This window comes from Bemisia tabaci, chromosome 1, assembly GCF_918797505.1.
Source record: "Bemisia tabaci chromosome 1, PGI_BMITA_v3".
NCBI classification, from domain to species: domain Eukaryota; kingdom Metazoa; phylum Arthropoda; class Insecta; order Hemiptera; family Aleyrodidae; genus Bemisia; species Bemisia tabaci.
The window spans coordinates 15,056,115-15,084,039 of record NC_092793.1 but is presented as its reverse complement, the minus strand read 5'-3'; the positions used below and the strand labels follow the sequence as shown (position 1 = coordinate 15,084,039).

General features: G+C 35.2%; 1 protein-coding gene across 2 annotated transcripts; it reads right to left on the bottom strand.

Moving 5' to 3' along the window:
• Positions 1 to 853: 853 nt before the first annotated feature.
• Positions 854 to 21,920, bottom strand: LOC109039477 (uncharacterized). Of its 2 annotated transcripts, none has more exons than XM_019054973.2 (5): positions 21,549 to 21,920; positions 19,434 to 19,619; positions 17,567 to 17,725; positions 15,256 to 15,403; positions 854 to 12,130 (listed from the first exon to the last, which is right to left on the bottom strand). In XM_019054973.2, exons 2-5 carry the CDS (start codon positions 19,602 to 19,604, stop codon positions 9,408 to 9,410), a joined length of 3,201 nt encoding a protein of 1,066 aa, XP_018910518.2. In that variant the 5' UTR covers positions 19,605 to 19,619; positions 21,549 to 21,920; the 3' UTR covers positions 854 to 9,407. The 2 variants fall into 2 exon arrangements, with proteins under 2 accessions (XP_018910518.2, XP_018910510.2); XM_019054965.2 differs by lacking the exon at positions 21,549 to 21,920 and adding an exon at positions 21,252 to 21,484.
• Positions 21,921 to 27,925: the final 6,005 nt, after the last annotated feature.

Sequence of the window (27,925 nt, the reverse complement as noted above, 5' to 3'; positions counted from 1 at the left end):
TCTAGCTGAAGCGCACTTCAGCTATGCATTCACCACTGCAAAAATTTCAGAGGAAATCGACAAGCCCAGCGTGCATGGAGGCTATTTCCATTTAAATCTTCCGTCACATTCTTACGGCGCAATGATACAACTATTTGAACTCTTCGGAATGCGTGAGGTATCACGCCGCAGTTGAAGGCGTTTTCAAAACAGCCAAGTTCCGATACCCGGATCATCGTTTTGCATAGTTCAGCAGCAAGTATTAGTAGTAGTAGTAGCAAATATTTTGTGCTGAAAGTAGGAAAAAAAAAAAACATAATTATTCCGCAGAAATTGATGGAAAAATTCTTTATGGGGGCTTCAAAATGCGTCCGATCAGTCGTGTAAATTCTAAAATTTCTCGGGGGTTGCCCCTCGGACCCCCCCCCCCTCCCTGCTTGGGGCCCGGACCTTATAACTGGTACCAGGGCCCGAGATGGGATGTGACGGGCCTGGCAATGACAACCATATCCAGAATTCTCGACTCACCTGCCGTGTTGGATTGAAACGTGGATGGATGCAAAAGTTGACCGAAATTCGACGAGCGGCTGAGTTTAGTTCTTGACTACAGCAAAGTGGTTTTCTCCATTAGGTACCTAGTTTGCAACGCTGCCGATCGAGTTGAAAAAGTCGACCAAATCTACTCGCGAAAATTCAACTTCTCAAGATTGTTTTCATATTCTTTGACTTCTTCAGGTTTTACCTGACCCTTGCAACCCTGGTTTTTTGTATCTCAATCAATATCAGTGAAAATCAGTTTATACTGTACCTACTAGAAATATTTGGATGGTGTGATAGTGCCCATTAACGGAACATTGAAGACTGACAAGACCAATTTTTTTTAACAAACAAGTAAAATTTTTATTATAAATACGCATTAAAAACTACAATATTCCAGCAATATATTACACAACTACAATAAATTAATAACAATCAGAGAAAAAATGATAGACATTAATTTCAATCCTCCGTTTTGGCCAGGAATGGTCAATTATCAGAGCTCTCCTTTTTTTCAATATTGTTTTTTTTTTTTATTAAATTAGGCAAAACATAAATAGTCAAAACTGGTGAAACATATTCAAGAAAACTTATATGCCAGGATTACTAGACAAAACACTGACTGCAAGCAGTTACGGCTGAGATTATCACAAAGAACAATTTCACTGAAATTACCTTCTTTTCGTCCAAGTTCTTGGTTGAGGTCAAGGTCAGCAAATAACAATTTAAAGTTGCTGATGCAGTCATTAAAGAATTATTCAAAAAATGGACAAACTATGAAAAAAAGAAAACACTATGCAGAAAAAATGATGTCTCCTGACAGGAGGTACAGAGAGAGGGGTAAAATAATAAAACTAATGGTCGCAAAAGTTGAGATAAAAATCAAACATAGGTACCTACATATTTAACATAACGCACTGTACGCAATATTTACATATTTCCACAATAAATTTATTCTCATTTCAATCAACAAGTCACTAAAATATTTTACTGAACTTTCAAAATTATTAACACTGAAAATAATCTTTGTAAATAAAAATAATTGATAAAATCGGTGCTGAGATTTTAAAAAGTACTTATGCATTGCACACAACTGGGACTACTCACATGCATGATAGCTTTAATGTGCAAAACAGCTGAGGACCATTTCAAGTTCATGAGGAAAATAAGACTCTCTTTCCAGCAATATTTTAATGGCAGTTGAGCATGGAAAATTAGCTATGCAATCATGCATCTCAAAAGACTCTCAAAGATGATATTAAGAGACTCCACAAGGTTAAGAAAGCTATGCTTGGCAAAAAAAAGAAAGAAAAGAAACAATAGTTCACAGAAACAGACACTTAAAAATAAATACTGAGAAAGAAGTAACATTAGCCATTTTCTTCCTTGTCTACAACAAATGAAACAAATTACAGAGAGGATATGTTGACAAGGACAAAGAATGATGAACGCACTACATGAGACAAACACTTCCTACCACTAGCAGTTTCATTGTAAAATTCCATTGGCTTAGGATTATCATGATCAGGGTAAACTCCATACATATTCAAACATATTTGGACAAGTTAAATCCAACTATGACAATGACACACAATGCTTAGACGGTAGTGAAAAAACTAAACATTTAGAAATAGCTGCAAACAATGTTTTGTGCTGTAACCAAATTTCATTATTAGTAATATGGGTGGTCACGGAAAATCAAAATGATGGATAGCTCCTGACACTTCCGCGTTTTCCTTGACCGATTTTGAGGGAGGTCCCTGACCTAAAAAAGGACACAGGATGATAAATTGACGGATTAAACAAGGGTCAACTTAGGGGTATACAGCATAATTTCCTTGCGTATGTTATTATTTTACAGGGTACTGAAAAACGAACCATCTTGAAACTTTTTGTGCATGACAAATTCTAGTCGAAATAATGCTTGTTTTTTCTGTTAAAAAAAATAAAATATTACAAAAAATTACACAGCAGCTAGTAAAGTTTGGCTGATTTTCGTCAAATTCAGCCTAAAGATAATTTTGAGATTTTCCAAACTAGGGACAAGCTAAAATTTTAAAAACACACTGAAGTTCTCAATTTCCCTAAGCCCCATTTTTCCTGATTCTTGGGTTATTATGCTGTTCTTCCTTGAACCATTTTTTGCCCTGGCTGTTACCGCTTTGTCCTGATTTTGGCTGTCATCTGTAAATGTGTTTTCAGCCGACGATGAACGATCACTAGATTGTGATAGGTCAGTGTAGACAACCAATACATATAGGAGGAGAATGTTAAAAAGAGGAGTAATGAATATCTCCTTCCCACTTTCCAAGGTTTCTGACTGATTGCCGAGTTTTCTAAGTAAGAGATAAAATTAACTCATCAGCTTCCTCGGTAGAAAGGTTACCCATGGGTTACCCTGATCATGAAAACATTGAATAATTTTAGGGAACTGATGAGGCTACGACTGTAAGTAGTAACACAGTTGCGAACAGTATGGTTTACAAAATTCTGGAAGAGAGGGTGGGGAAACATGTAATTTTTCACAATCTGGTAGGACTACAGCAGTAAATTGTAAAATATTTGCGAACGGTACGGTTTAAAAAATTCTGAAACATGGGGTGAGGAATCAATTGATTATAATTAAAATTTTAATCCCTTGAATTTTTATTTATTATTTCTTCATCCAACTTTTAGCCTCTGGCTTAATTTTCTTCCAACTTCCCAAAACGAAGATGAGAAGACTAGAAAGTTCATGGGAAGAGTCCTCGATTTCAGATGTACCATTTCGTGTAAGTTCAGTTATCGCTACCCAAACATATTCGACAATAGGCTCAAGACTTGCTCTGTTCACAGCATTCTGTTCTCATATTGCAATATTTGATGCACCTGAGAAAAAAGGGACTGAGAGTGAGTTGCTAAATTTTTTTGGAGAATGACAGAACATACCTCTTGTCAAAACTGTCGATTTTCAGTTTGTAATGCTAATCGACTAAATATTGAAAAGCTTGACGTTTTGTCATACCCGAACTTTGAAATGCTCTTAAAAATTCGACTCTCAAAATTACTGAGTATTTATACAGCAAATAACTCAAAATTAACCCTTCAATGCGAAAACATACGATCACAATTGATCACATCTTGATTTTTATTTTTTTCATCTTAAGCTCCCTTTTCCTCAGGTGAATCACATATTTTGATCCTCGACTCTGGATAATTTTGAAAGCATAGTCTTAAGACAGAAACTGAGCTTAACATTTTGAACTGGCAAGCTAATAACAGTGAACCTGAGTATTAAGGTTGAGGTATACTGAAGCCTTGAATTTTAATTTGTAGCCATGCATGTGAACCGATTTTCAGAGGTGTCCACACGCTAGTTGCATAACTTGTCAGAAATTCAACTTAAAGCGAAAACCTCAACGACCATTCAAAATGACCGTGTAAAATAATAAGCCATGATTGTCTACTGAAAGTGCTTGAGAACAAGGTTAAGAATACCTCACAAAATGGTCGAGAAAAATATGTGCTGTAACAGAGAACTTAAAAAACTGAGAGGTTTTAACAAAAGCTGCTCTTAGAGTCAGAAAGGTATGAGGATGAATTACAAAGCTAATTTCAACAAAATTCGATTAAAAGTTAAGAGAGTGCAGATGCTTTCTCATTGTGCTGACTCACTGGCAGATGTAAAGGTAGTGTACATTCGAATTCTACTCTGAAGTCCTGAGTAGAACTTTCAAGAGAACGCAAATAGACTTTTTTAGCTTTTAATTATTAGAGAAATGAAGAAAATTGCAGGGCTTGTGCTTGGATGGCAAACCACTAGAACACATTATAATAAGATTGGCACATTAACTTGCATTCTTAGTCACTCCTCAGAATGAAAAGTCAATGGTCAACCTTCATACTTCACAGAATGCCTTTTTGTATGTTCTCTGCATCAAAACATGCTGTATTACAAGTGAAATTTGATACAATGAAATGGTGCTAAACTAAAATAAAGGTTGCTAAACAAAAGCAAACCCTCACCTTGGTTCAATTTTAGACTTGGCGAATTCTTTCCATGGAGCTTCCCTCTTCACAAAGACTTAAGAGAGCCCAAGGAAAAGTCTGTGTAGCCGTTGTTAAGACTCAGATTGAGAGTTAAAAAAAATGGCTGCTTGTTTTAGAACATTAGAAAAAACTATAACAGCTGGAAAAATTACAAAAGGCTGAGGAGAAAAACCAGATTCACACGTTTGATAATGACATGAGTCCATAAGTGTTGTCTAAGGGGTAAATACGTAAAAATCATTCAAAATAAGGAAACTTGAATCACAATAGTATCCTTGCAGTTTCAGATAAAAACTTCATACGAAACTTCATTAACAAAATGGGATATCTACTGGATATCTGGTAATACAATTCTAGGGAGAACCAATTTTGAAGACATGAAAACCGCTGGGCAACAGAATTTCTCTTTGGACATCTGAGAGATGAGGTTACCTAGCCAAATCTCAAGTTATACTTCTCTACGTACTTCTATTTACATTCCTGATTCTGATCCGTTAAAACTGTACCTGTCATAATGTGAAGCTACATATACTGGGAAGAAAAAAACCTGCACTTTCAGCCTGGGAAAGGCGGAAAAGTATGTATGATGTTTAAAAATCTGAGACAAAACCAGGCTTGCTTCTAGAGACCAAAGAGGCCAAATGCAGGACTTCGTCCCACTTCTGGAGTCTCGCTACTTATACCTCTATCGATCAATCAATAACCAAATGATGTTTGAACAAAGATCTTCTTAACCTCTGTCAAATTCACTGAATGGATACTTCAAGCATGAATTGGTTTGATATATTATAATGGGCATTTGGGCAACTTGCAGTAGATAAGTTGTTTCAAAAAGTAGGTGATGAAATTTGTCTTAAAAGTAGCTAATTTAAAATAGGTGCCTTTACTTAAAAAATATATTCTCTGGTTTTCAAGTCACCAATGGAGCCAAAAACGTCCGATTCAAGGTCACCAATATTCTCTGAGTTTCTCAAAAGAGTTGACAGAATGCTTATTTTACTGCTTTGGTCAAAGTGAAATTTGAGAAAAAATACCTAAAGCCTCTTTAAAATGCTGCTGCTATAAATAACATTAAGATTCAGTGTGAGTGTTAAATCTAAGTGACATTAAGTAAAATTCAAAATCTAAGACTCTGAAACAAAGGAGCGTAAAATTTCTACAGAAGAGAATGATTGCAGTTACCTATCTGATGGGAAAACATGCAAGTAATCTTTCATATGGAGGAGGCTTAAAATAAGTAGAATGAAGTAGAGAACAAGCTGACTTGGCTGAAATTGGTTGACTGAAGTTATTGATGAAGTAGATTTAGTTCCTGAACTAAATTAACACTTTAAACGTCCTAAATCATTAATAAGCAGACAATTTAAGAGACAAGAAGTTGAATTTCATATGAAAAAGCAAATAATTTGTGCGAAGAGAAAAATTTGTAGGAATTGATCTGCCGTTTCTGCCACTTACATCCCCTTTAAAGAAGACCAATGAACATTATTTGCTCAAACGTCCAGTAAAACTTTTTCTCACCTTCCATCTTTTTACTCTTTTCATTTCAGTGGTAATCACAAAAAAAATAATACAGTCGGTTGGTAAAAATGCAAAAATGTTTTTTAAATTCCACTATAAAGATAACACGGTCCTTAACGTTCAGAGCTGGCACCATTCCTACACTTATTTAGTCCATTGTTTTTACCTTCTATCTATGACTCCTAGCCTCATGTTTTCAATCATAATTGATGATTTGTACAAGGACAAAATCAGTGATTTATATGGCAAACAAAGCACACTGGTAACCAGTCTATATACATTAAACGATTTCATCAATATTTAAAAATGTAGCAAAATGAAAGCAAAGGCGTCAACCAATACCAGCCAAACATCATTTGTGAATGCCAATAGAAAAGAGGGGAAACTTTACTTGCTTGCTTAAAACTAATCTGTAGACTTGGGTGACTACACATTATACAAGAAGATAACATTTACAAAGCTGTACATAAAAATGTTTACAGGTATAGTACATTCACACACATTCATATGTTTACCATTCCAACTTGTGAGAGGATGAAACATCAGCAGTGCTGCAGAGAGCGTGCTTATCACGTTCTTGGAAGTATGTACACAGAAGTATCACTGCTTTTCTGCACAAAATTAACGAAACTGCACTTTCAAGATTCATGAGAAACATTGATCAAAGTTTATAATTTGCTTAGTATGAAAGTTTATTGGCCCTCCGGGACAAAGCAAGTTTTAAAAAAATATACCTTGTGCCGTTTCTAATCAAAAAAGAAAGGTGATATTTGAGCGCACCAGTCCATACTGGTGGATGAAGATGAGGAAAAGTGTTGACAACATTGAGTTATTACTCTAAACAATGAGAGCATAATGCCGCATTTTGGTAAAAAAAACATGGACTCATTCAACAGGACAATAGAATTTATGACGCAAGTCTCCGCTCGTAATTTATTTTTTTTAAAAGAAAATGAACAGTTTCTACTGAAATTTTCTTCGAATTCTCTTCACTCCCTCAAAAATATTTGCATAAAATTTCAATAAGATATAACGGATAGTTTTCTGTTAAAGACAAATAAAAAGTTGAGCAGAAATTTTAAAGCATTGTACTTGTAACACCCATTATTTTACCTTTGTCATTGATAGGATACTAATAGCATGTGGCTCTGATGACAACTTTGCTATGTTTCAATGTACTTGTGACACCCATTGTTTTACTTTTGTCATTGATAGGATACTGATAGCGTGTGGCTCAGATGACAGCTTTGCTATGTTTCAATATACAACTACAAAGAGGAGTCTTGGAAATTTTATTTTAAGTATTCAACACTTGAACTCTTGAACTCTTGAACACTTGCTGGGGCATTCATTAATAAAGCTTACCTTGCCATGAAACTCTATTGAGCTAGCATAACTATAAATTAGAAACTTTAATCAGTGTTAAATCATGATACTGGACACAGTCACCATCGAAGTGTTTTTTGGGCACGAAAAGAACTGATGACAGGAATTCAAAGTATGAAAGAAAATAAACCACATTATAAATCAGTGCTTCTCGGATGATTCATTGAAAATGTCTGACTCCTTCGATTCCTTTGATTCACACCGACTTCCGATCTGGTTTTAAATGATTTGATTGACGATCATTTCAGGAAAGAAATTTTGTTGCTGACCAACCTCCAACTTTTTCCTCCCGGAGTCTTTAACACAGATCTACTGATGTTTCTTTGAAATTTAAGCTGCTGACTTTGACCTTCTTCTGAACAGACAGCTTATCAAGTCTTGAAAAAAACCTTGATGACTTGATCCTGTACGTTGATGGGGTTCACTTCAGAGTTTCACTTTTATACAAATTTACACTGTAATGCAAATAATTTTTTTGGTTATATTGTACACTTTAAGATTAAAGAAAAAACACAAACACACATTTACATGACTCACTTGATTGTTCATTGAAAAAGTTAAGATTTTCGTTACCAACAACAACACTTCACCATTTTGTCGCTTCTAAATAGTTCCACACTTAGAATACTGATGATGTTTCTCATCTCTTGACTTTGAGATAGCACTCGGGGATTGTTTTTCTTGTCCATTCTTCGCTATTCTTCCGTCCAGAGGCTTCATGGTTATTGATAACTTCGTTCAATTTAATAACTGACTTCCTGAGTAATACTACTATTTATATTTGAAATATTAGAAGAGTAAAATTTTTTGTAACATCTACGACTACAAGAGAAACAACTTGATCATATGTTGCGCAAGTAAAAGTACTTTAAGATCATTGAGAAAATTAAACGATTAAGCAAACTTTATCTGCAAATGTTATTTGAAAACTGTGCAAAATAAATCGAAAGATGCCATAGAGCAAAAAAAGGAAACGCTTAAACAACAAAAAAATGAAATTTGATTTGATGTTGATTTGTAAATATGGCATGAAAGGATTAAATAATTTGTTTAAGCAATTGTGCAAAAAGTATGCACTCCAAATATTAGCAATTTCAATCTGGTAGAGATTCTTAGATTTTTTAATGAATTTAAGATTGATTCAGAGGTATGTATGTAGCAAAAAAAGACAAATTTCAGTGCCTAGGAAGCCTTGGTTTTCGAGGATAAGTCTTGCATCTTGATTTACTCCAGTTTCTTCGGCAGCAGCTGATTCTTCAAAATTGTTTGCTCCCAAAATTGGATGAAAATTTTTGTGGATCAAAGCTCATAGTGATTCGATTTTTAAAGGAAAATTGATGGAAACTGAATTTCAATACTAATTACGGAAAGAATCCAATCAAGACTGGAATTAAAATTGTGTGGATTTATCAATCATATTAAAATTAAAAGACTCTGGAAAAAGAGAGAAAACTGAAAACTTTAGGAAAATTTTTAAAAATTTCATAATCTGATTGCAAAGAGCTGAATTGAAAATAGCAGATTAAAGTTTCATTGAAAAAGAGTTAAAATGAAAATTTGCATTACAATCTGCGAGAAAATAAACAAAATTATTGGAGGTATCCAAATTTATTAAATATTTGAAACTATATATACGCATTAAGGCATATATATATTAACATTGAACAACAAGAATAAATAAATATATAACTCAATAAATATTTAAGTTTAAAAAAGAAATCTAATATCCAGCATTATTTTAAATATTTTTCAACTAGATCCAACAGTGCACCATGAATAAAAAAAAGAAAAAAAAATATTATAAAAGGAAGATAGTCATATTTAAAAGAACTGTTTTCAAGGTATGATTTTATCATCAAAGTGAAGGACAGAAAATTAAAAGATAAAAAAAAAAGAAACAACAAACAAAACAACTAAAAAAATCAAGAATTTGAAAAAACGAAATTCATTTCGTTCTAAGATAAATTGTTGCCATCAATGAGTTGCGAATTCATCATGGTATCAGTTAATCCGTTTCCAAAAAACTGCGATTCTTCGAGAGCGTTTTCATCACCGTTCCCCATTATGACTACATTCTCATTGTGGTTGTCATTGAGCAATTTGTTTCTCTTCTCTACGCTCACACAATTCTTCATTGAGTTTTGTTTGGCATCACAGCTACTCGAAGACCTCCTCTTGCGTAGGACACGATCCGAAATGCTGCTTTCGTTTGACTTTGATTTGGGCATGAAAGGAACATCTATTGAAGAATTCTTTGGTGCAGAACAAAAGTCTTCACTTTTCTCACGACTATCAACTAAATGGAAATTATCGTTTTCGCTATTCTCACTGAACACGGTTTCTTTGCTTAAATATTTAACATTGTCTTCTTTGCTACCCACACCGTTTTCATCACCGAAGGCTGAATTATCGTTCTCCTCGTGAAACTCAATGCTGGCTGAATGGTAACCTGAGCTTTCAGTCACATCGTTTTCATTCAACTGGTCTGTAGTGTTGAGGACTTGGTTGATCATACCCAGACTTTTGACATCATTTTCTTCATTCATGATCAACTCGTCTTCTATTTCTGGTGTAGAGTTGAGTAGAATATTTGAGAGCATTTTATTTTCCCTCATTCTGTCTGAAAATTGATCATCGACCATTTGATACTTGACACCAGCGTCCTCTAGCGAGGTATCCTTATTTGAATAGAGAACCATATTCGAGTATGATTGATTTGAATTCGAATCATCCAACATTTCTTTATCAACGCTGCTGCTGTCCAAAACATACTGAAACTGCTCGTCCTCACCTTCTCCTAAACATTGTTTCAATGCGATACTTTTTGAGTCTTTCTGTAACGAGCCAAAACCTTCCATCTCAATAATACGGTTGCTCATCAATGGCTCTGCTGTATCTTCGACATACATTAACGGAGCGCCATTTTTATTCTTCAACAAGACAACATTTCGAGCTCCATTCATCATATGAACCTGATTGAAATTAGGGTCCATGCCATGGAGATGTGACTCGTCTCGCATTTGTGATTCTTCACTCACAAAAATATACTCATCGCTATTAGTATTGATGAGTTGAGATTCGTTGGTAATACTTGAGATCTCCATTTCACTGTTTTGCATCAGTTCTATGTTTTCAATGTTTGATTGTCTTGGTTTTTGATGCCTCTCCTCCTTCACGTCATCGTTGCACATCATGGCAAGTGCCTCATATGCATGGCTAGTGCTAAGTTTTGAACGGTCTACCTTATCAACAAAAGCATTATTCACCATTAAAGGATCTGAGTCTTTGGTGGATAAGTTTTCTTTGTAGACTTTGACAGGTAAACGTTCGCAGATTGCTTTAGCAACACTTGTTAAACCACTTCCAGTTTCAATGAACTCAGTGATGTACGATTTTTTCGGGGCTTCACTATCATTTAAAGTTAAATTAATTTCAGCTATTTTTGTACTATTTTTCTTAGAACTATTGGAGATCGGTGCAGTGCTATCAAAACCAGCTTTTTGCCATTTCTTTTCTTCGTTGAGGGCTTTGAGAGCATTTATCTCTTTAGAAGAGACAACATACCTGACTACTTGGTTCCCTTTAACTTCTACTAGGACTACTGCATCAGGATCATCTGATGCAGAAGATTTCAAAGTTTCAGTCACTGTTTCCGTGATATCTGACTTTTCGTTGCTAATTGTTGATTTGCCTCCCAATGTGGTGAACAGGTCTGGAGGCTCTGGCTTCGAATACTGTTTAAAGTGACCTGAGAGAAGTTTTTTCGACGAATTCGGTTCCGCAACTAACTCACGACCTTCTTCTGTTACTATTGATCCATCTTGCATCACAACACCTTCCGTTATGCTGACAGAATCATCCAACGTTTCTTCGGTAACTTGGAATTGTAGAGATTCACTTGAACTTAGAACGTCCATAAAGACATCTTCCGTTAAAGTCACGTAGTTCCCATCTCCTGTGTCAACAATAATTGGCACATCAGTTGGTAGCCCTGCTGCTTTCAGGGCTTCTAAGTATTCAGTGGACCCGCTAACAGATGGAGACTTGATGTCCACAACTCCACTTTTCAGGGCATTTTTCTTACCTTGAATGGAGTCTTCTTTTGAAAGTAATGAAGCAAGCAATGGGGACTTTTCCATGTTTGCTGTTATAGAATTTAGTTTAGGGTCACTTGAATTGGACAACAGCTTGCTATACTTAGTATCTCGGTGTAACATTTTGAAATTGTCAATAATAGAATTGCTGCTTTCAAAACTTTTTAGAGAACTTACGGACTGATTTGAACCATCCAACAATTCCCTACTTGACGAGCTAACGGATGCAATTTGTTGTTTTTTCCTGCCGCGCTTGCGAGGTTCGAAAGTGTTAACTAATTTCGACCGCGTTTCTATTTGTGAATCAGCTGAACCAAAACTACAATTACTTATCACGATCGGTTTATTGGGCGGTCTTCCGGGACCCTGTGTCAGGAGGCGATTATTGCTTCCCCGCCCACGAGAGCCTCTTTGTACTACTTTGTTGTTTCCAGAAAGAGAAAGCAAAATCTGAGCTGACTCATCTTGTGGTAGTCCAGAGCTATCATTCATTTCAACTGCTACGCTGTCAATTTTAGGAGGTGCTATGCTTTTTCTTGGCCTCACGATGGATGTCTTCTTGCTTGATTTTATGAAGTTGGCCCCTGGAAAATGGGAAAAAAACATCAATTCAATTTATTCACACATCCAAATCAGCGTAACATAAGGTAGAGTTGCTTGAACGAATTACTGATTTACAAATGAAGGACTAGAAAATTGCGCAACATTCTTAGTCTCCCTCGTAATGATAGGAAAGAATTCTTTTGCTTTTGATGCTGTTTTATAACGACTGAAATTAGCTTGTAAAATTTTTTGAAAAGATATTCGTTTACAACAAACGAAAATATTAAAACTTTTTTGCAACATGTCTATTTACAGGTAGTAGCACTTCAAATTTTCCGGTATGCAGAATGTAGCCAAGTGCTAGAAATAATGTAACATTTTTAGTAAAACTTACATTTTATTGATAAAATTTGACCAAAGCTTTCCGAAGTAAGTGCTTCATCGTTTCAGACAGTTCTACTGTCTGAAATTAAGTTATAGCCTTTGTAATTAATTCTTTGTAATCCTGACGATGAAGCATTTGCTTCAAAAAGCTTCGGTCACATTTTATCAATAAAATGTAAGTTTTACGCAAAATGTTACACTATTTCTGGCACTTGGCTACATTCAACATACCGTATTATATTTGGGTGAGTTCCCATAATTATGTGCTGTTTCTGAACTAAAAATTTTGAAAATAATTAAAGATAGATTTTTCAAGGGAGTATACACTTTAGGGCGGGTTGAAACTAAGTTTTTTCTTGGTTTTGATCTTAATAGCAAACAAGCAGGGAAATCTAACACTGAGTGTTGGAAGAGCGCGCCTTAAGGATATTTGATTATTTCAAGACAAATTGTTGAAGTCGAGCAGGACAGCAGATGAGCATACAAATTAAAGACGATTTTCAAACACTTATAATTTGGAACAAAAGCTGAAATGAAACAGTTCTATTTGCAGTAAAAATCTATTGAGGATGCCATAGGAGCCAAAAATCTTTGTTTTAACCGAAATTTTACTCATGGTGGCTGATGGGTTGCGAAACTAACCAGTGGTGGAGCATATGCACTATTCGTACGAATTATACAAAAGAAGTGAGCAGTCGTCCATTGCGAACGATGATAACCAGTCAGAAAGTTGAATTGAATGTAAATCTGCAAAGTTTCATGCCTTGCAGGTGTAAACAAAAGGTACTTTTTTAAATTGCGATTTGCTCGAAGCAACTTTATAGATACATAAAAATTGAAGAACTTTATTGGCACAAGAAAGGATATAATGGGTTCTTTCAATGATGGCATTGATTAAAAAATAATTACCAGCAATCTAAATGCTCTCAAGACTTATTTATCACGATGCAAAAATTCAAATACGTTCCACCCTAAAAAGGACTTTAAAATAACAGAGCAAGCATTGAGACTACAATATAAAACAAAATATCTTCGTATAGATACAAAATAAAAAGTATCTAGCAGCCAGTCTCTCAGCGATTGCAATAAAAGAGGCCATTTGCACGGCGCACTTGAAACCTAGCCTTAAATGGGCCTTACATGCGCATTCTACAGCTCAGTCCACCGTACCACCCCTAAAATAAATCCGGACCATTTTAGGAGATGCAAATTATAATGTGTACTTTTTTGAAAATTTTGACACCAATTTGCAAGGAATTTTACACTTTGCAGTTCTTATGGCACAAATTTAAGCTGTTGTAATGAGCGAAGAAAGGAACAGGTTGAAAATTACCATTTTTGGAGCTCAAAAAAACACCTTGGATAAAATTTATAATATTTAAAATGCAGAGCACTCCATCTTCCATGAGATCAATGGATTGAGAACAAAAATTTTGTTGGTTTCTATTGCATTTTGAAGCGATTAGCCACAAATTATGAATTGAAATTGCAGAGAGGTTATGCTCCCAGCTGCAAAACTGCTGCAGCATTTATGTTTTAATACTGTTTGCAATGCACCTGAAGCCACACGGTGCACCTGTAACAGTGACACTGCTGTACTTCTGCTCGACTCTGTTATATGATTAGATTAGGGGCTAAATGCTTTAAGATAAGTTTAACACAATTAAATTTTTGCTCACAAACTCATAACTCGTCGATTGTAAGCGTAATAGTGTTATACTGTCAAAATTTGGACAAAATCAGAATTCTTTCCACAGATTGGCGAAAAGGGCTATTTCGAGAGCAATAATTCCAAATTGATTCTTGCGAGCATTAACAAGCCTATAGAATCTACAACCAATTGACTTGAGCCCACGCAGCCAAATCATCTTTTTCTGTGCGATGGGCCACTAGAGAAGGTCTATAGTAGAAGAAAAGGTCACATATTTCTTCTTCAAAATTTTACATAGAGAACTGTTTACACGACAGGAAGTTTTGAAATCGATTTCACAAAGAAATAAATTTTTCCTCTTGCACAGCTTGATTAAGTTCTTTTGACAAAAGTTGGCATGAACTTGGTAATTTGTAGCAAAAATGACTATGGGCCGAGTAATTAAGACACATCAGAGTATTTTTATTCACTTTCAAGACAAATCAGGATGCTTACAGTATTTTGTAATATCATTAATCAAGATGACGACTGAAATTAAAGATCAAAATTCCTTGACTAGTCAGTCTTGAAAGGATGGGCCTCAAGGCTGTTGCACAAAATACTTTCAACCTTTGGCGAGTTTGACGCAATTTGGTAAAACCCCTGACAGTTAAAGATATGCCAATTGTTTAAAAAAAAGATAGTTTGAAATAGTTTTCCGGCAAAATTTTTTGTTCGAAACGTCGAACCCATTCTAGAAAGCAAATAAGGTGAGTTAACAATTTACCCCTGCCACTTTCATCACTTTCCCTGACATTTCCAGGTTTTTCCTGACATTTCATAGTATTCCCTGACTATGGCAATTCTATATAGTCCCTCAATGTTGCCGGAATGAGACTTGTAATATACACTATATACTGGTGAGAATATGAACTACAATTTTAGCATATTCACGACCGAGTGTAGGCGTACCACTGCGTTAGAGAGGAGCTGAGTTTCTGCCCACTTTAGTCTAAAAATTTGCCGATACCTATAATACACTGTCCCAGGCTCTTGAACATAAAATTATCAGATGCTCTTTTTCCTACCATCTGAAAACATAGTCCCTGCCTACTGCAGGGACTCTTAAATTTGAATGTAATGAAAACTTACCACTTGTGCTGAGCGTTGACGCAGTAGATGTGTGCGGAGTTTTACAGCAAGTGACATTCTTCCCTTCCTCAGAAACAGATGCTTGAGATACTTTAGATTGTGGTAGATCACTCAAGACTTCTGCAGTCATCGAAGAAAGTCCCTTCACCTGTAAAAGCGCGATAAGTATTACACACAAGTCATACTTGGAACTTACATTTACACATAAGGAAAACTGTTAAAAAGCAAGAGAAAATGATCAAGATTGCTTGATGAAGAAACACTGTTGATGACTCTTAGATATTCAAAGCTACATGGAAACGAAGCGATCAATAAAAAGATGTTACTTACATCAAAGTTTTTCTTTGGTTACTTGAGATATTAGGGATAGAATACAATGACTGTCCAAAAAGTGTTCGAGCTGGTTTTATAATTGGATGTATTTATGCTAAAGGGAACTATGTAGCATGCAAGCCCAAGGCACATGGTACCTTTTAGTATGAATATGTTCAATTACAAAAAAAAAAGTTAACTAGAAGCTTGATCAAAATCTCATTTAAAATTAACTCAAAAGCTATCAATTGAGACCAAGGTCTTGGTATGAGATTGAGATCAAGTATGTGTCAAGCTTAGATCTTGAATTACAGAGCCAGCCCAGGTAGTTTTTAGACAGCCTATGTAATTAATGCATGTGGCATTTACAACCTCCTTAATAATTTCTTAGGCGTTGATAAAAGAAATATCCTAATCCTACCTTTATGAGAGGCATTATTATTTAATTTCAAAAAGATGAGCTAGAGGTACAAAGGAACTTACAAAATTTCCAGCCAGAGCAATTTTCTGAAATTCAAAATTATTCAAGATCTCCGAAGTTTAAAAATAAAAATTGAAGAACTTTTTAAAGGAGTTGCGCTATACTTTGTTCCTAGCAAGCCGATCAACCCATTAAGTTGGAGCTAAAAAAATTGATTAGCAATGCCAATTAAGAGTTGAGCACTCTTCTCAACTAAAACTTTCTTGAGAAACATGGAAGCTGTTTACAGGACAGGGACAAATAGTGTTGCTATGAGAAAATTCAAAACATCAACAAGAGATTATCACGAAGTTAATAAGAAGTCAAGTCTTATGAATTTATTACACTGACTGCCAAGATATTTTTCCATAACATTTTTGTAGAGGCTGGACGCCAATCCATGCTGTTGCTCAGCTGGACCCAATACAGTATCCTCCACGCAGAGTGTAAACTGGACTGCATTTTCGCCGCATGGGTTTGTGCACTTTTAGACTGCGACAGAAAATCGTATGATGCCATTTTCGCATTGCAAGTAATGCAAGAAGCAAGATGATGGATCTTTTGTCACAGTTTAAAAGAGCATTAACTTGGTTAGCATGGACTCTACCATCGGTGATGCACACTTTTAAAAAATAATATTCACATCACTAATATATAATCTATGAGAACTTGTGGCATACATGTTCCTTAAAAACTTCTGAACGTTTATTGTCTTTGATTAGAATTCAAGCGAGTCAAAACATCGACGGAGAAACTGCACGACTGACTATCGATGCCTAGGGAACAATACTGCCTCATTGACAATTTAGGCATAAAAGAGTAAGCGACTTTGCTGCATTCTACGATATAAAATACGCTAACTGATGCTTTTGGTTTTCTCCAATTCTGCGTGGGAGCAGTGTATTGACTTTGTAATGTATAAAGAAGTTGCAAACCTAACCTCAAAGTTACAAAAAGTACAAAGTTTTTTCTACGTCCTGTGAAATGATCAGTTTGAGAATAGACGGTAAGGATCCTTAGCCATTGATATCTTGTTTACAACATTTCAAAATGACAATTTCTCATTTTCTTTTATCAAAGGCGAACATACCAATGCTATTGCTTCAAATTTATGCAAAAAATTTTCAACCCAGAGAAGAAAAATCAGGGAACTTTTAAAGAAATGATATCAAGTAGTTTTCAATTTAAAAAATAAAGAATGACAGGAAGTTACAACTTCACAAAACCGAGATAGACATTCCTGCAGTTTCACCTTTGATTTATCATCTTTAGTATATTCAGGGTTACATCATCTCCCGCATTTCTGATTTTAATTTTAAATTGAAATTTTGAAACTAAAGTGTCGCATGAAATAATAATGAAACCTGCTTCTTTTGTACAAAAAGCCGAGTCAAACAGAAAAGTGCTCATTCCAAATTGTTAAAATTATTCTGTTTAAGCTATTCAGATAAAAGTTATTCATTACAGAAAAGCTAGTTTGATGAAAACCTTGATCTCTGGATAGAATCATAAAGAAAGAAAGAAAGAAAAGATTCTCACCTTGAAAAATTTGGCAGCATCAAGCAAAGGTCGAAGGTCAGCTTCAGTAATACTTGTTTCACCGCAGTACATGAATTCAATGAGTGCTCGCAGAACACAAAACTTCATGTCTTTCAGCATGATAAGAGGATGATGACCCACTTGAAGTTTGAGTAAGTCCTGAAGGACAAAATTAAAATATATCACACCTTTAAACTTTTGTAAATATACATTTTAGAAAAAAAATTAGAAATAAAGAGAGGAGAGCTTCGAAGGTCCATCTTGCCAAATCCAGTTTATATTCTCAAGTTTAACAGTCAATTTTAAATAATATATAACTTCCACAGAAAGGGGAACATTGTCCTCCTGGAAAAGATCTGGAAAAGGGTTTCATCTTATGAGCAACAATCTAGCTGTTCACCAAGATTACCTAACTTAGGAGATGAAGTCGGTAAAATCAGAAAAAAATTGCTTCCTCAAGAAAAGGATCACTCCATCTAAAATCAGTCTTCCTTTCCCAAAAGAAACCATGACAGAGCTAAATTTGACATCCTCCATCCATCATATTGCAACTTGAGTCAAATTATGAGATACTATACTTGCATTTCTGAATACAATAAAGAAATCGGTCATGATTGTGACTGCATCTTCACTTGCAAAATCAGTGAACTAGTTTCCACCTAATACTAGCAGCTTTACCAGAGGCATATAATTCAGTACCAATCTAATTTCCAGCAGCATCTTATACCTTTTCAGAGTTACATGGAGTTTTCAGAAAGCAAAAGGGGCAAAAGGCAGCAGCAGAAATGCCTGCGACACATTTTTAGGTGCAGTTTGGCCAACGCTTTAGTCTTATCCCCCCTCAGTCTCTATAACTAGTCCCAGGCAATCATTGTTGGAGACCATCAAACTCGGGTCGCCTGACCTGGAATCGAACCCGGGACCTCCTGATCATAGAGCTAGCGCTACAACCACTACACCTGAGGAGGCTAACTCAATGTTCCCTCCCAAAATCCAGTTTGACGCGCAATTTACTCACCTGATCAAACATAAATAGCAAATAACCAGTTGCTAAGCCCCAGAGAGCGCTATAAAAGCGACTTGTCTGTATGTATCAAACATAATTATAAAAAGGACCTAAGTTACAGAAAAATTACTAAAATTTAGAATACTCAAGAATTACTGCTGCCAGTCAAATTAATTGCAGTTTCTCACTCCTCACATTTCACCATCAAGATGCTCAAATATTGAAAAAGTCACACAAAAATTTTTTTTTTCTTTTTTTTTTTTTTTTACTACTTCAAATAGTCCACAAGGGCTAATCCCACGCTTTAAGTCCCATCCCCCCTCCATCCCTACTGAACCAGCCCCAGGCAACCATTGTTTGAGACCATCAAACTCGGGTCGCCTGGCCGGGAATCGAACCCGGGACCTCCCGATTATAGAGCAAGCGCTACAACCACTACACCATAGGAGGCCGACGAAATCTACAGCCTTGTTTTTGAATACTTAACGTGGAATGAAAAATTAATTCAGGAAGTTGGATTTGTCAAAATCAAAACCAAATTTGCAAGATTGTGCTCATCGAAAAAAAATAAAAACATTCATTACTTAGTAAGGACATACTGATTGAATGTGTTTTGCCAACAGTCCAAATTAATGACGAATGCTCCAAGGAATAAATATATGAACTACATCTCAAAAAAATTGCCTGATGAGAAATATATATTTATTTTGCCTGAGCCGAGAAAAAGAGCTTTCTGAGTATAAAACTAATAATGCCAAAGGCTACAAAAAATGGCACAATAAACAAGGTGTTCAATGGTGTTTGGTGTGAGAGTTTTCAGTTTTTTCTTTTGGTAAAAGAAAAAAAAAGGAGGTACTTTACCTCAAAATATGGACTACAAGCAGCCAGTACTGAGCCATGAACTCTTAGAGAATGCGTAGCACACATCAACGTGACATCAACGAAAGCCTGTGCCTCCAAGAGTCGACCAAGCCGGGTTGACAAATGTGAGGGATGCTCCTCCCATTGTACCATAAATCGTGTGCCTACCATTTTGCACGTCACTACCTATAACATACAAAACAAATCATTAGTACACGAAGGATAGATTCCTGATAACAGTTCTATTATTCAACAACAAGAATATTTGTATACAAATGACACTGATAACTTTTCTAGAAATTGTTAGGTGCTGTGATTTGAGAGTTTCCAACTTCTATGAGTTTTCGAGATGATAGGAAAAAGCCTCCTGGACCTTTAAACAATGAGAACTATTATCAAAACGTAAAAACAAACATTCGTTTCGGTATCCTTCTAAAAGTAAATCAATTTATGGATGCATTTTGGTACTATGACTCAAGCAAGGACAATTGCTCGATAAAGATAATAAATATTTTTACAGTAGTCATTACAGAAATGTTAAAACATACAAAATAACCTTGACTACTGAGCACTTATGATGAAAAGAGGCTCTTGGAGAAGGCTAGTAGCCACAGAATATACCTGACAAAAGCACTGCCCTCAGACAGATACCTGACAGATTTTAGATGAACTGAAAAAGAGAGAGAACAGAATGACAAAAGGAGCAGCATTCAAGGCTCAGCCACTCTGCAGGGATTTCAATTCCTTCAGACTCAACCGTTTACTATTTTTTGGAGAGTTATGATAAGAGATCAGCGCTAAAAGGGAATAGTTTCTTGAAAATTAACTCACGAATATCAGCATATTATGGATATGCTAAGGCAAGTAATAATGAGCGCAAGAAAAATAATTATGAAAAAGCGTACATTGTCAAGTGAGAATTGTGCTTTCAGAGACAGTTTACAAAACATACCAAAAAATCCTACTTAGTTTGAGGGTTGGTAATCCGCCCGGGCTCTTAGAGACTAATAGAGTGAAAATTGCCAAGCCAATGAAAACCAAAGAGAGAAGTGAAAATGGGGGCTGAAAGTCATTTCATGGTTTCATTAGGCCGCAATTCACAGGTATATCTCTTTCCATCTATATAGGCTCAAAATCCACAAATGTGCGAAACACACTAAGATTTTCATCAGATCATGTTTGGACAGCATATGAGTGAGGAAAGTGGCTTAAACTTGAGGAACAACCGAGGTATCTACTGCATTTGCTGATACTTTCCGTTTCTTCCGGCAGATACAGGTCACAAAGAGTCAAAGCATTTAAGGTTAGAAGTATCACTGCAGAAATAACTTTCCATGAAAATGGTTGGAGTTTAAACAGGAGCTGGTATGCCAAATATAATTGAGGCTTAAGATTCAATGCGCTCCTTTTCAAATCAGACAACTGCGGAGGAAGCTGATACGATCACTTTCTTAAATTCTGGTGACAACTAAATTGATTGAGAGGTTATTGGTTTCCAATTCCACTTTCTGGTTAAACAACTGACAATGTTAATACTATAGTATCTATAACCTGACTTTTCAGAGAGTAAAGGTTAATTTGAGTGCGTAAAATGTTTGACACAAATAAAAGGCTTCGGAGTGTGTGGAAGAATTTTTGCCTTGGATCGTATTCATTATCATAGCCTGGATTGAAGAGCTCAAACTAAAGCTTCCTACATAATAGTAACAGGAGAGGTGAAATACTGATGTACGAAATAACAGATGAGGAAGATAAAAGCATTATTTTCAAAGATTAGCAGAAACATTACGAAAAATAAACAAGAAAAAATTCGTGTACCATGGAATGGGGTTTCAATGGTTAACATCAATATAATCTCTCCACTGAACAAAAGTAGGACACGTTAACATTGGCAAGCAATCTAAAACTCTCAACATTTCGTTAAAGGGGTTGGAGGGATTCTAGCAATTAAATTCCAAAGTCAGAATAATGACAAAATTACGAAAAAAACTACGGGGGCAACGCAATCGGGATCGACGTACATGGCAGCTATACATGAAGTTATGTACTACTACGCGGAAGGTAGGTCATTAAAATTACGTTTCTCAGTGAAACGAGTTTCACCAGAATACTTACAAAAATCCTTGCAGTTACTACGAGATCAGGAACCAATGTATTATTAACTTTAAATTCGGGAAATTGAGATAGACGTCCATTTTTTTTCACAGAACAAGGACCCACTACAAGCAGTTACCAACAAGAATAGATAGATAACCAATTGTCACACGAAACGGAACGGAGCGCACCACTGTAATCACAATACAATAATAAGTACTTGGTCGATTTATCGTTCAACGCAGCGTGATGTATCGAACGCCGCGCGAAATATCTGCGCTCATGTCTTCATCGATGAAATAATTTATTAGTACATACATACTTCGGTGGAACTGTACATAATAAATTCAGCAGTATCTTCTTCAGTGCGTACGCTGTGCTAAGGGAAAAAACTCTTATCACCCATAACACGATGTGACGCTTCCGTGATAATGGAAACTGCGGACTAGGGTGTTTCAGTAGTCCTCCCCTCCCCCTCCTATACCGTGCTAAGGAAAAACGCCATATGAGCATTCGAATGTTGCCAAATTTCCTCTCGAAAAAATTAATTCAAGGAGAGAGTTTTGGATATTGTTTCGCAAAATTTTCTGGCACCTCAAATAAAATTAGAAAAAAAAATTATCTGAAAATCGGATGAAAATCATATGAAAAAATGTCCGGAAATTCGTGATTTGTCGAGGGAAACTCGGCAATATCGAAAGGCTCATTCAGCGTTTCTCCTTTTCACGGTACAGATCCTCTCGTGAAATTGTACAATTTTTTTTTTTTTTTTTTTTTTTTTTGGCGCGTATACGTAGTATACCGCCTTTGCGATCGTTTCGAACCCTGCTCGATACAATAACCGAGTCCCTTAGTTCCTTACCGAAAAGTGACTACCGCGAACTTCTGAGATTTTCCAAAGCGTGTAAAAAGTTTATTTATCCATCAATAATTATGATTTAAAGTTGTTTCTCATTCTGGGGCTCATTAGTTTATGTGCAGTGAATACCAAGAGTCTACGTTACTTGGTTTTTTCAAAAAAAGCCTAAGAATGCGACGCGCTGATTTAAATTATGCATATATAAGCAGAATCAAGCGAATTGATTCGAGGATGGCTGAGCAGGTCGGCACTCTCGAAATGAGAATTTAACTCCTCCGTTTTGTTCAAAACGTTGCTTTGACAGATCTGTAACCTCGGTTATAATTTCCAAAAGTTGGTACCCGTGCTCTGATAGTGCTGTTCATCTGACAACATTGTCAGTGTCAGCTGATAAAATGTATATTTTCACAGTGCAATCTGTGTAAGTGCAATCTGTGATGAGCCTCGAGACTCATTAGACCATTAGCTAAACGTGGCTCATACAGGAATCCACTTACCCCTCTCTTTCCCACGCTCCTGCTCACTGCGTCGGCGTCTCGACGAACAATAGCTAATGACGGTTGCCAAGCGATGCCGGGATCCTCAGCCCCTCGCCCAATTACTTACGCTTCATTAACCATTTCACCGTCACGCTAGGATTCGTCCAATTTTCAAAAAAAATTGTTTCGCGAGTTTTTAGCAATTTTTTCCTTACTCTCCGTTAAAACACGAATTAAAAGAGGTCTCATTCATAAAAATCGGCCAAATAGAAGAGAAGTTACAGTATTCGAAATCCGAAGAAATCAACAAAACTTCTCCAAACAAAAAATAAAATGAAGGGGGAAAAAAAGAAATGTATAAATTACAATTTAATATGATTGACCTCAGAATGTGACAAGCAATTCAATTATAAAAAGGAGAAAAAATTGAGTGAAATTACAAAAAATTAGCCTCTTGCAAGGGGCTTCCTTGTATGAGTTTTGACCTGAAGACAAGTAAATCCCGTTATATTATTAAAACGAAATTGACTCCATAGTTTAATGCCTTAGTTTCTTGAATACGATTATTTTAAGCACTCGATTTATATCAGCAATTTTACCCATGAGGTGATTTCCTGAGAGCTGATAATATCACGAATTTCTCATAGAGCCCTTCAAAAATGGCTTGCTTTTTGGGCAGCCGATTCGGCCATCAAACCGGGGTTTAAATGGAAGCTGATAATAACACAAAGCTCTGAGAACAATTTTAAGATGAGTATAGGAACGGTTTGTACATTACGAGGAGAGGCGGGCATTCTGTTCAGCATATCGATACATAAGTATTTTCACACGTAGAATTCAATTTTCACGTCAGGGAGTCGACATATTTTGATTTTTTCGATTTTATACGGAAAATTTATGGTTTTTCGGGATTGAAATTACTTACAATTGTTTCATGAAAAATGAATGCACCCAAAATGACTATAGCATTTTGACTTTCACATACCTACGTGCACTCACTAAATTGATTGGTAAATTCAAAGAGTGGGTACATCGACCTGGTATATCAAGTTTCTGCGATTTTTTACGGCAAATCGGTAGATTTTCGGGATGTGGATTGCTTACTTTCAATTCATGAATGAATAAAGCATGGACATGGTTGAGCTTCTTTGCATGAAAAGACGTTTAAAATAACAAAATCAAGACATATTTAATACAATTGCATTTATATCGAGTCAATTTCTTTTCAATAATATAACGGGATTTATAATACCGGTGATTTGGGTATTTTAACCCCAAAATACCTTTAAATCGACTTTATCTTCTAGGAATTCGACAGAATTTTTCCTTTCTTCGCTTAAATTTTTCCGTAGCACTTTTCCTCAAGAATCTGATAAGATTTTGCTTGAGGCGGATCAAAAAACTTAAATTTGTTCGAATAGCTTTCTAGATTCACAATACACGGTCTCGTCAAGGTGCGTCGTTGACCTTGCAGTGTTGGATCGTGAATTCTCCTGTTGTGCTGCTTGCCTTTTTTGAAATCTCTGTAAATGAAAACTAAAGGGGTTGATATGTGCGAGTTAATGACGCGCCTTATCAACACATTGTGTTGGAGTTCACTGCTTGTTTTTTTTTTTTTTTTTTGTTGTTGTTGATATTTATATACTTACCTATTTTACTAATATAGGTGTCGTATACTTACAAGAATCAGACCAATTCCATTTCACTTTGCTAAATTTTCTCTCACATTTTAACTATATTGTGATTGGCAGGAGAAATAGATCATATGACGACTGGAAACTTTCTGTAAATTTTCCCCAGATCATGAAAAGTACACACATAAAATTTTAAGCCAAAATGTTGCTTGGTTTCCTTGAAAAATAATAAAACGTGAGAAGAAATTAAATACCGTCAGACGTAATTACGCTAATTTAGAGTCCTTCCTCTCTATTTAAGCAAGCACCTTCAGTAAGCAAAGTCATTTCTTCAGTTACTTACATTTAAGTTACAGTCGTGTGCAATAACTTGTATTTCCAAATCCTGCAGAAGGGGGCAACTTACAAGTGCTTCCTTCAACAACCCCCCTTCCTCCCCTCTTTCAAATGATGTCTTTGGTACGGAGTGTTTCTCTGGTCACAATTATTCTGAATCAAGGGGATGATGCTCAAAGAGCTTGCTAGAACGCAAATAATTGTTATTGAGAAGAGTTTAATAGAAAAACTTGGAAAGAATAGGTGCTTGAATTGTATCCAAAATATGCAATAGACTCAGAATGGTAAGATTTAAGTTTTGAGTCGAATATGAAAGGTATTTATCATGAATGTGGATCTCATAACTCACCATTCACAAAGAGTCAAATTATGCATTCATCCTATTGTGTAATATAACGTAGGCTTATTACTTTGATAAAGCATTACTCAAATCCTTTTAAAATTACTTGGAAACAACTCAAGGACTGCATTTTCAGTATCACAAACTTCGAACTTTCCAAAAGTTTGCGATACTGATAGTAAATGGAGGTCTCAGAGGCTGCATCTTCTCCTCAGTAGGTAGGTTCTTAATGCTCGATATAAAAATCTTTCAACTTTACATCTTTAATCTTCAATTTTAGCAAATTTCAAAATCCTTGGGTTTAATTCTGTTTATCAAATTTAATTAAATGAAAATTCTTCCTGATAAAAAGTCGTAAATTGAAAATGTGAAGTGCCATCAACATCAACACATCATCAAAGGACATCAAAAGTCATAGATTTTGAAGCATTTACTTCTATACTTCTGTCAAAAATACATGCATCATTTTTTTTTTCTTCATAAGGTCCTCCTTTCTCTTAATTTTTCATGCATATAATTTAATTTTTGTTAGATTTTTCTACATTTTTTCCTTCAACTTAAGCAGCTTTCTCTCCGCGACAAAAGTCACTTAATGGCAGTTTTTTGACATTGCGTCTGATATCACTGTCAAGGGACTGAAACAATTTTTAACTTGAGGTGGATTTGTCTTGACCATAGTTTGACATGGCAAGATTTCATTGTAACAGCGTAATGTTTCAAAAATTTTGCTCCAGATTTTGAGAACCAGAAATATAAGAATATTAGATTTCTTTAAATTAAGGAGGGTGGTAGATGTGTGAACCTTTGAGTGGAAAATCATTAACTGCTTCGATTAAAGAAGATAAAAATGTAATATTTTGAAAAGTTTCAGGGTTTTTGGGATACCAGATGTAATAATATTAATGGTAGTAATATGGAGAATAATAATAAAAAGTGCCATTGATTTTTTGATCAGTAGATTTTATTATCATAACATAATATTTACAGTAGTAAATAAATAAAATTAAATTGAATAATATTCATAGATAATTCACAGCAAAATGTGTGTTGACACTAATTTATTATGTACAAATGAATTTACAACTCAAAGCGTAGATAGTCCCAATTTTTTAAACAAAGGAAACACTCTCATTGACATGAAATAATAAGGAAAAAGCATGGAAATTTTGTATAACAATGGGGTTTCCAGTGTTTCAAACCGGGATGAGGAGAATAGATTGGAGCTAAAAATTTGTCAATTAGACAATGCTAACTAAAATAAATTATTCAAGTGGCTAAGTGTAGCTTTAAAAAAAATGAGTAAATTTAATTGAATATTGAAAAAGTTGTTGCCGTGGTTTTAAAGAAAACCTGGTGCACAACTTGCACCATTTGTTTCAGACAAGTTGAAGGAAACCCTTTGAGCATTGCTAAAAGTAATCAAATTTTTTAAAAAAGCAAATAGAACATAACAATTTTTAGAGTGGTTTCATAAAAACTCACGTTCAGCACCAAAAAATTTTATATTTATATTAAAACAAAAAGCATGTACTTCTTAATTCCTCTAATTCTGTATTCAAAGCAAAAAACAAACAAAAGAATAAAAGAACAACTACACATATTGGGAAAAAGCAAAACATTTTCTAACACTTCCTTTCTTATTAACTGAAAGAGAACTGAAAGAGAGGCCAACTTCACAAAAGAGGGCCCATTGCCGACATTTGTCAATGTTTGGTCCAAGTTTTTTGAAAATTTTCAGTCTTCATGGAATGTCTTCTTTTAATATGTGGGAAAGTGCGCAGTCATTAAAGTTTACACTTGCCGGGTCGTAGAAGAAAATTTAGATACCGAATCCTCTGAATTCCTTAAAAAAAATAGTAAACCTCTTCCAAACAAAAGAAAGCTTGTACATAAGAGAAACTTGTTAGCTATGAGTACACTTTATGGTTTTAGAGAGAGTTTTCATGAGAATCTTCAAGACATCATGGTGACTTTTTGACAATAATGAAAATAATTTAATAAAGGATTAAAAACCATGCACAATAAGTGGCTCCTATTACATAAAAGGTAAGAATCTCCTCTTCCCACACTTACAGGAGAAATGATATCGATTTAAAATTAATCATTTCAAATTGTCCTCCTCTTGTTTTGAGAGTAGTATCATTTAACCTTATAGATTATCGTGGCTGAAAAAAAAAAAACTCAGCTACAGTCCTACTTTATTCATGATTTGCTTCTTTCCTTGCATTGAAGTCTAACGTCAGGTTTTATACAGAAATATCTTCATCAAATTTATTTCCCCCTCAAATTGAGTACTTAATTGCAGTTTTTTGCCGGAACACAGAAAATGCTAATATACATTCTTACACTGCAAACCAACAATTTTAGATATTTTTAATTAATACTTCTTGATGCTTCTGATTAATTATATGGTACAGAATAGAAGTGGGGCATCCATTTGATAAGTTGGTTAGCTTAAACTAAAAAATGAGGCAAGAAAAAAAACTTAAGGAAAGGACTCTAGCATTTCATTGCTGTGTATGAATTAAAAATGTAACCTAAGGGTAACCTTAGTAGCATAGCTTGTAAAATAAATCATAAAAAAATTCAAACTTGTTGTTTCTAAAAGTTTGAAAGTTGTACTAGAAAAAAACACATCTATCATCAAAATTCAAGAATTTAACATGAAAAATTTTTGAATTAAGAGGTGAAAACTAACTGGGAGGGTGAGCTGAATTATTCACATGTGTTCCTTGTAGGACGAGATGTTG

What these genes read in the sequence shown, in the direction of transcription:
- LOC109039477 (XM_019054965.2), bottom strand. An exon ending in ATGCTGCCAAATTTTTCAAG is followed by an intron (nt 15,404 to 17,566) that starts GTGAGAATCTTT and finishes GCGCTTTTACAG; the next exon opens with GTGAAGGGACTTTCTTCGAT. An exon ending in GTCAACGCTCAGCACAAGTG is followed by an intron (nt 12,131 to 15,255) that starts GTAAGTTTTCAT and finishes CCCATTTTCCAG; the next exon opens with GGGCCAACTTCATAAAATCA.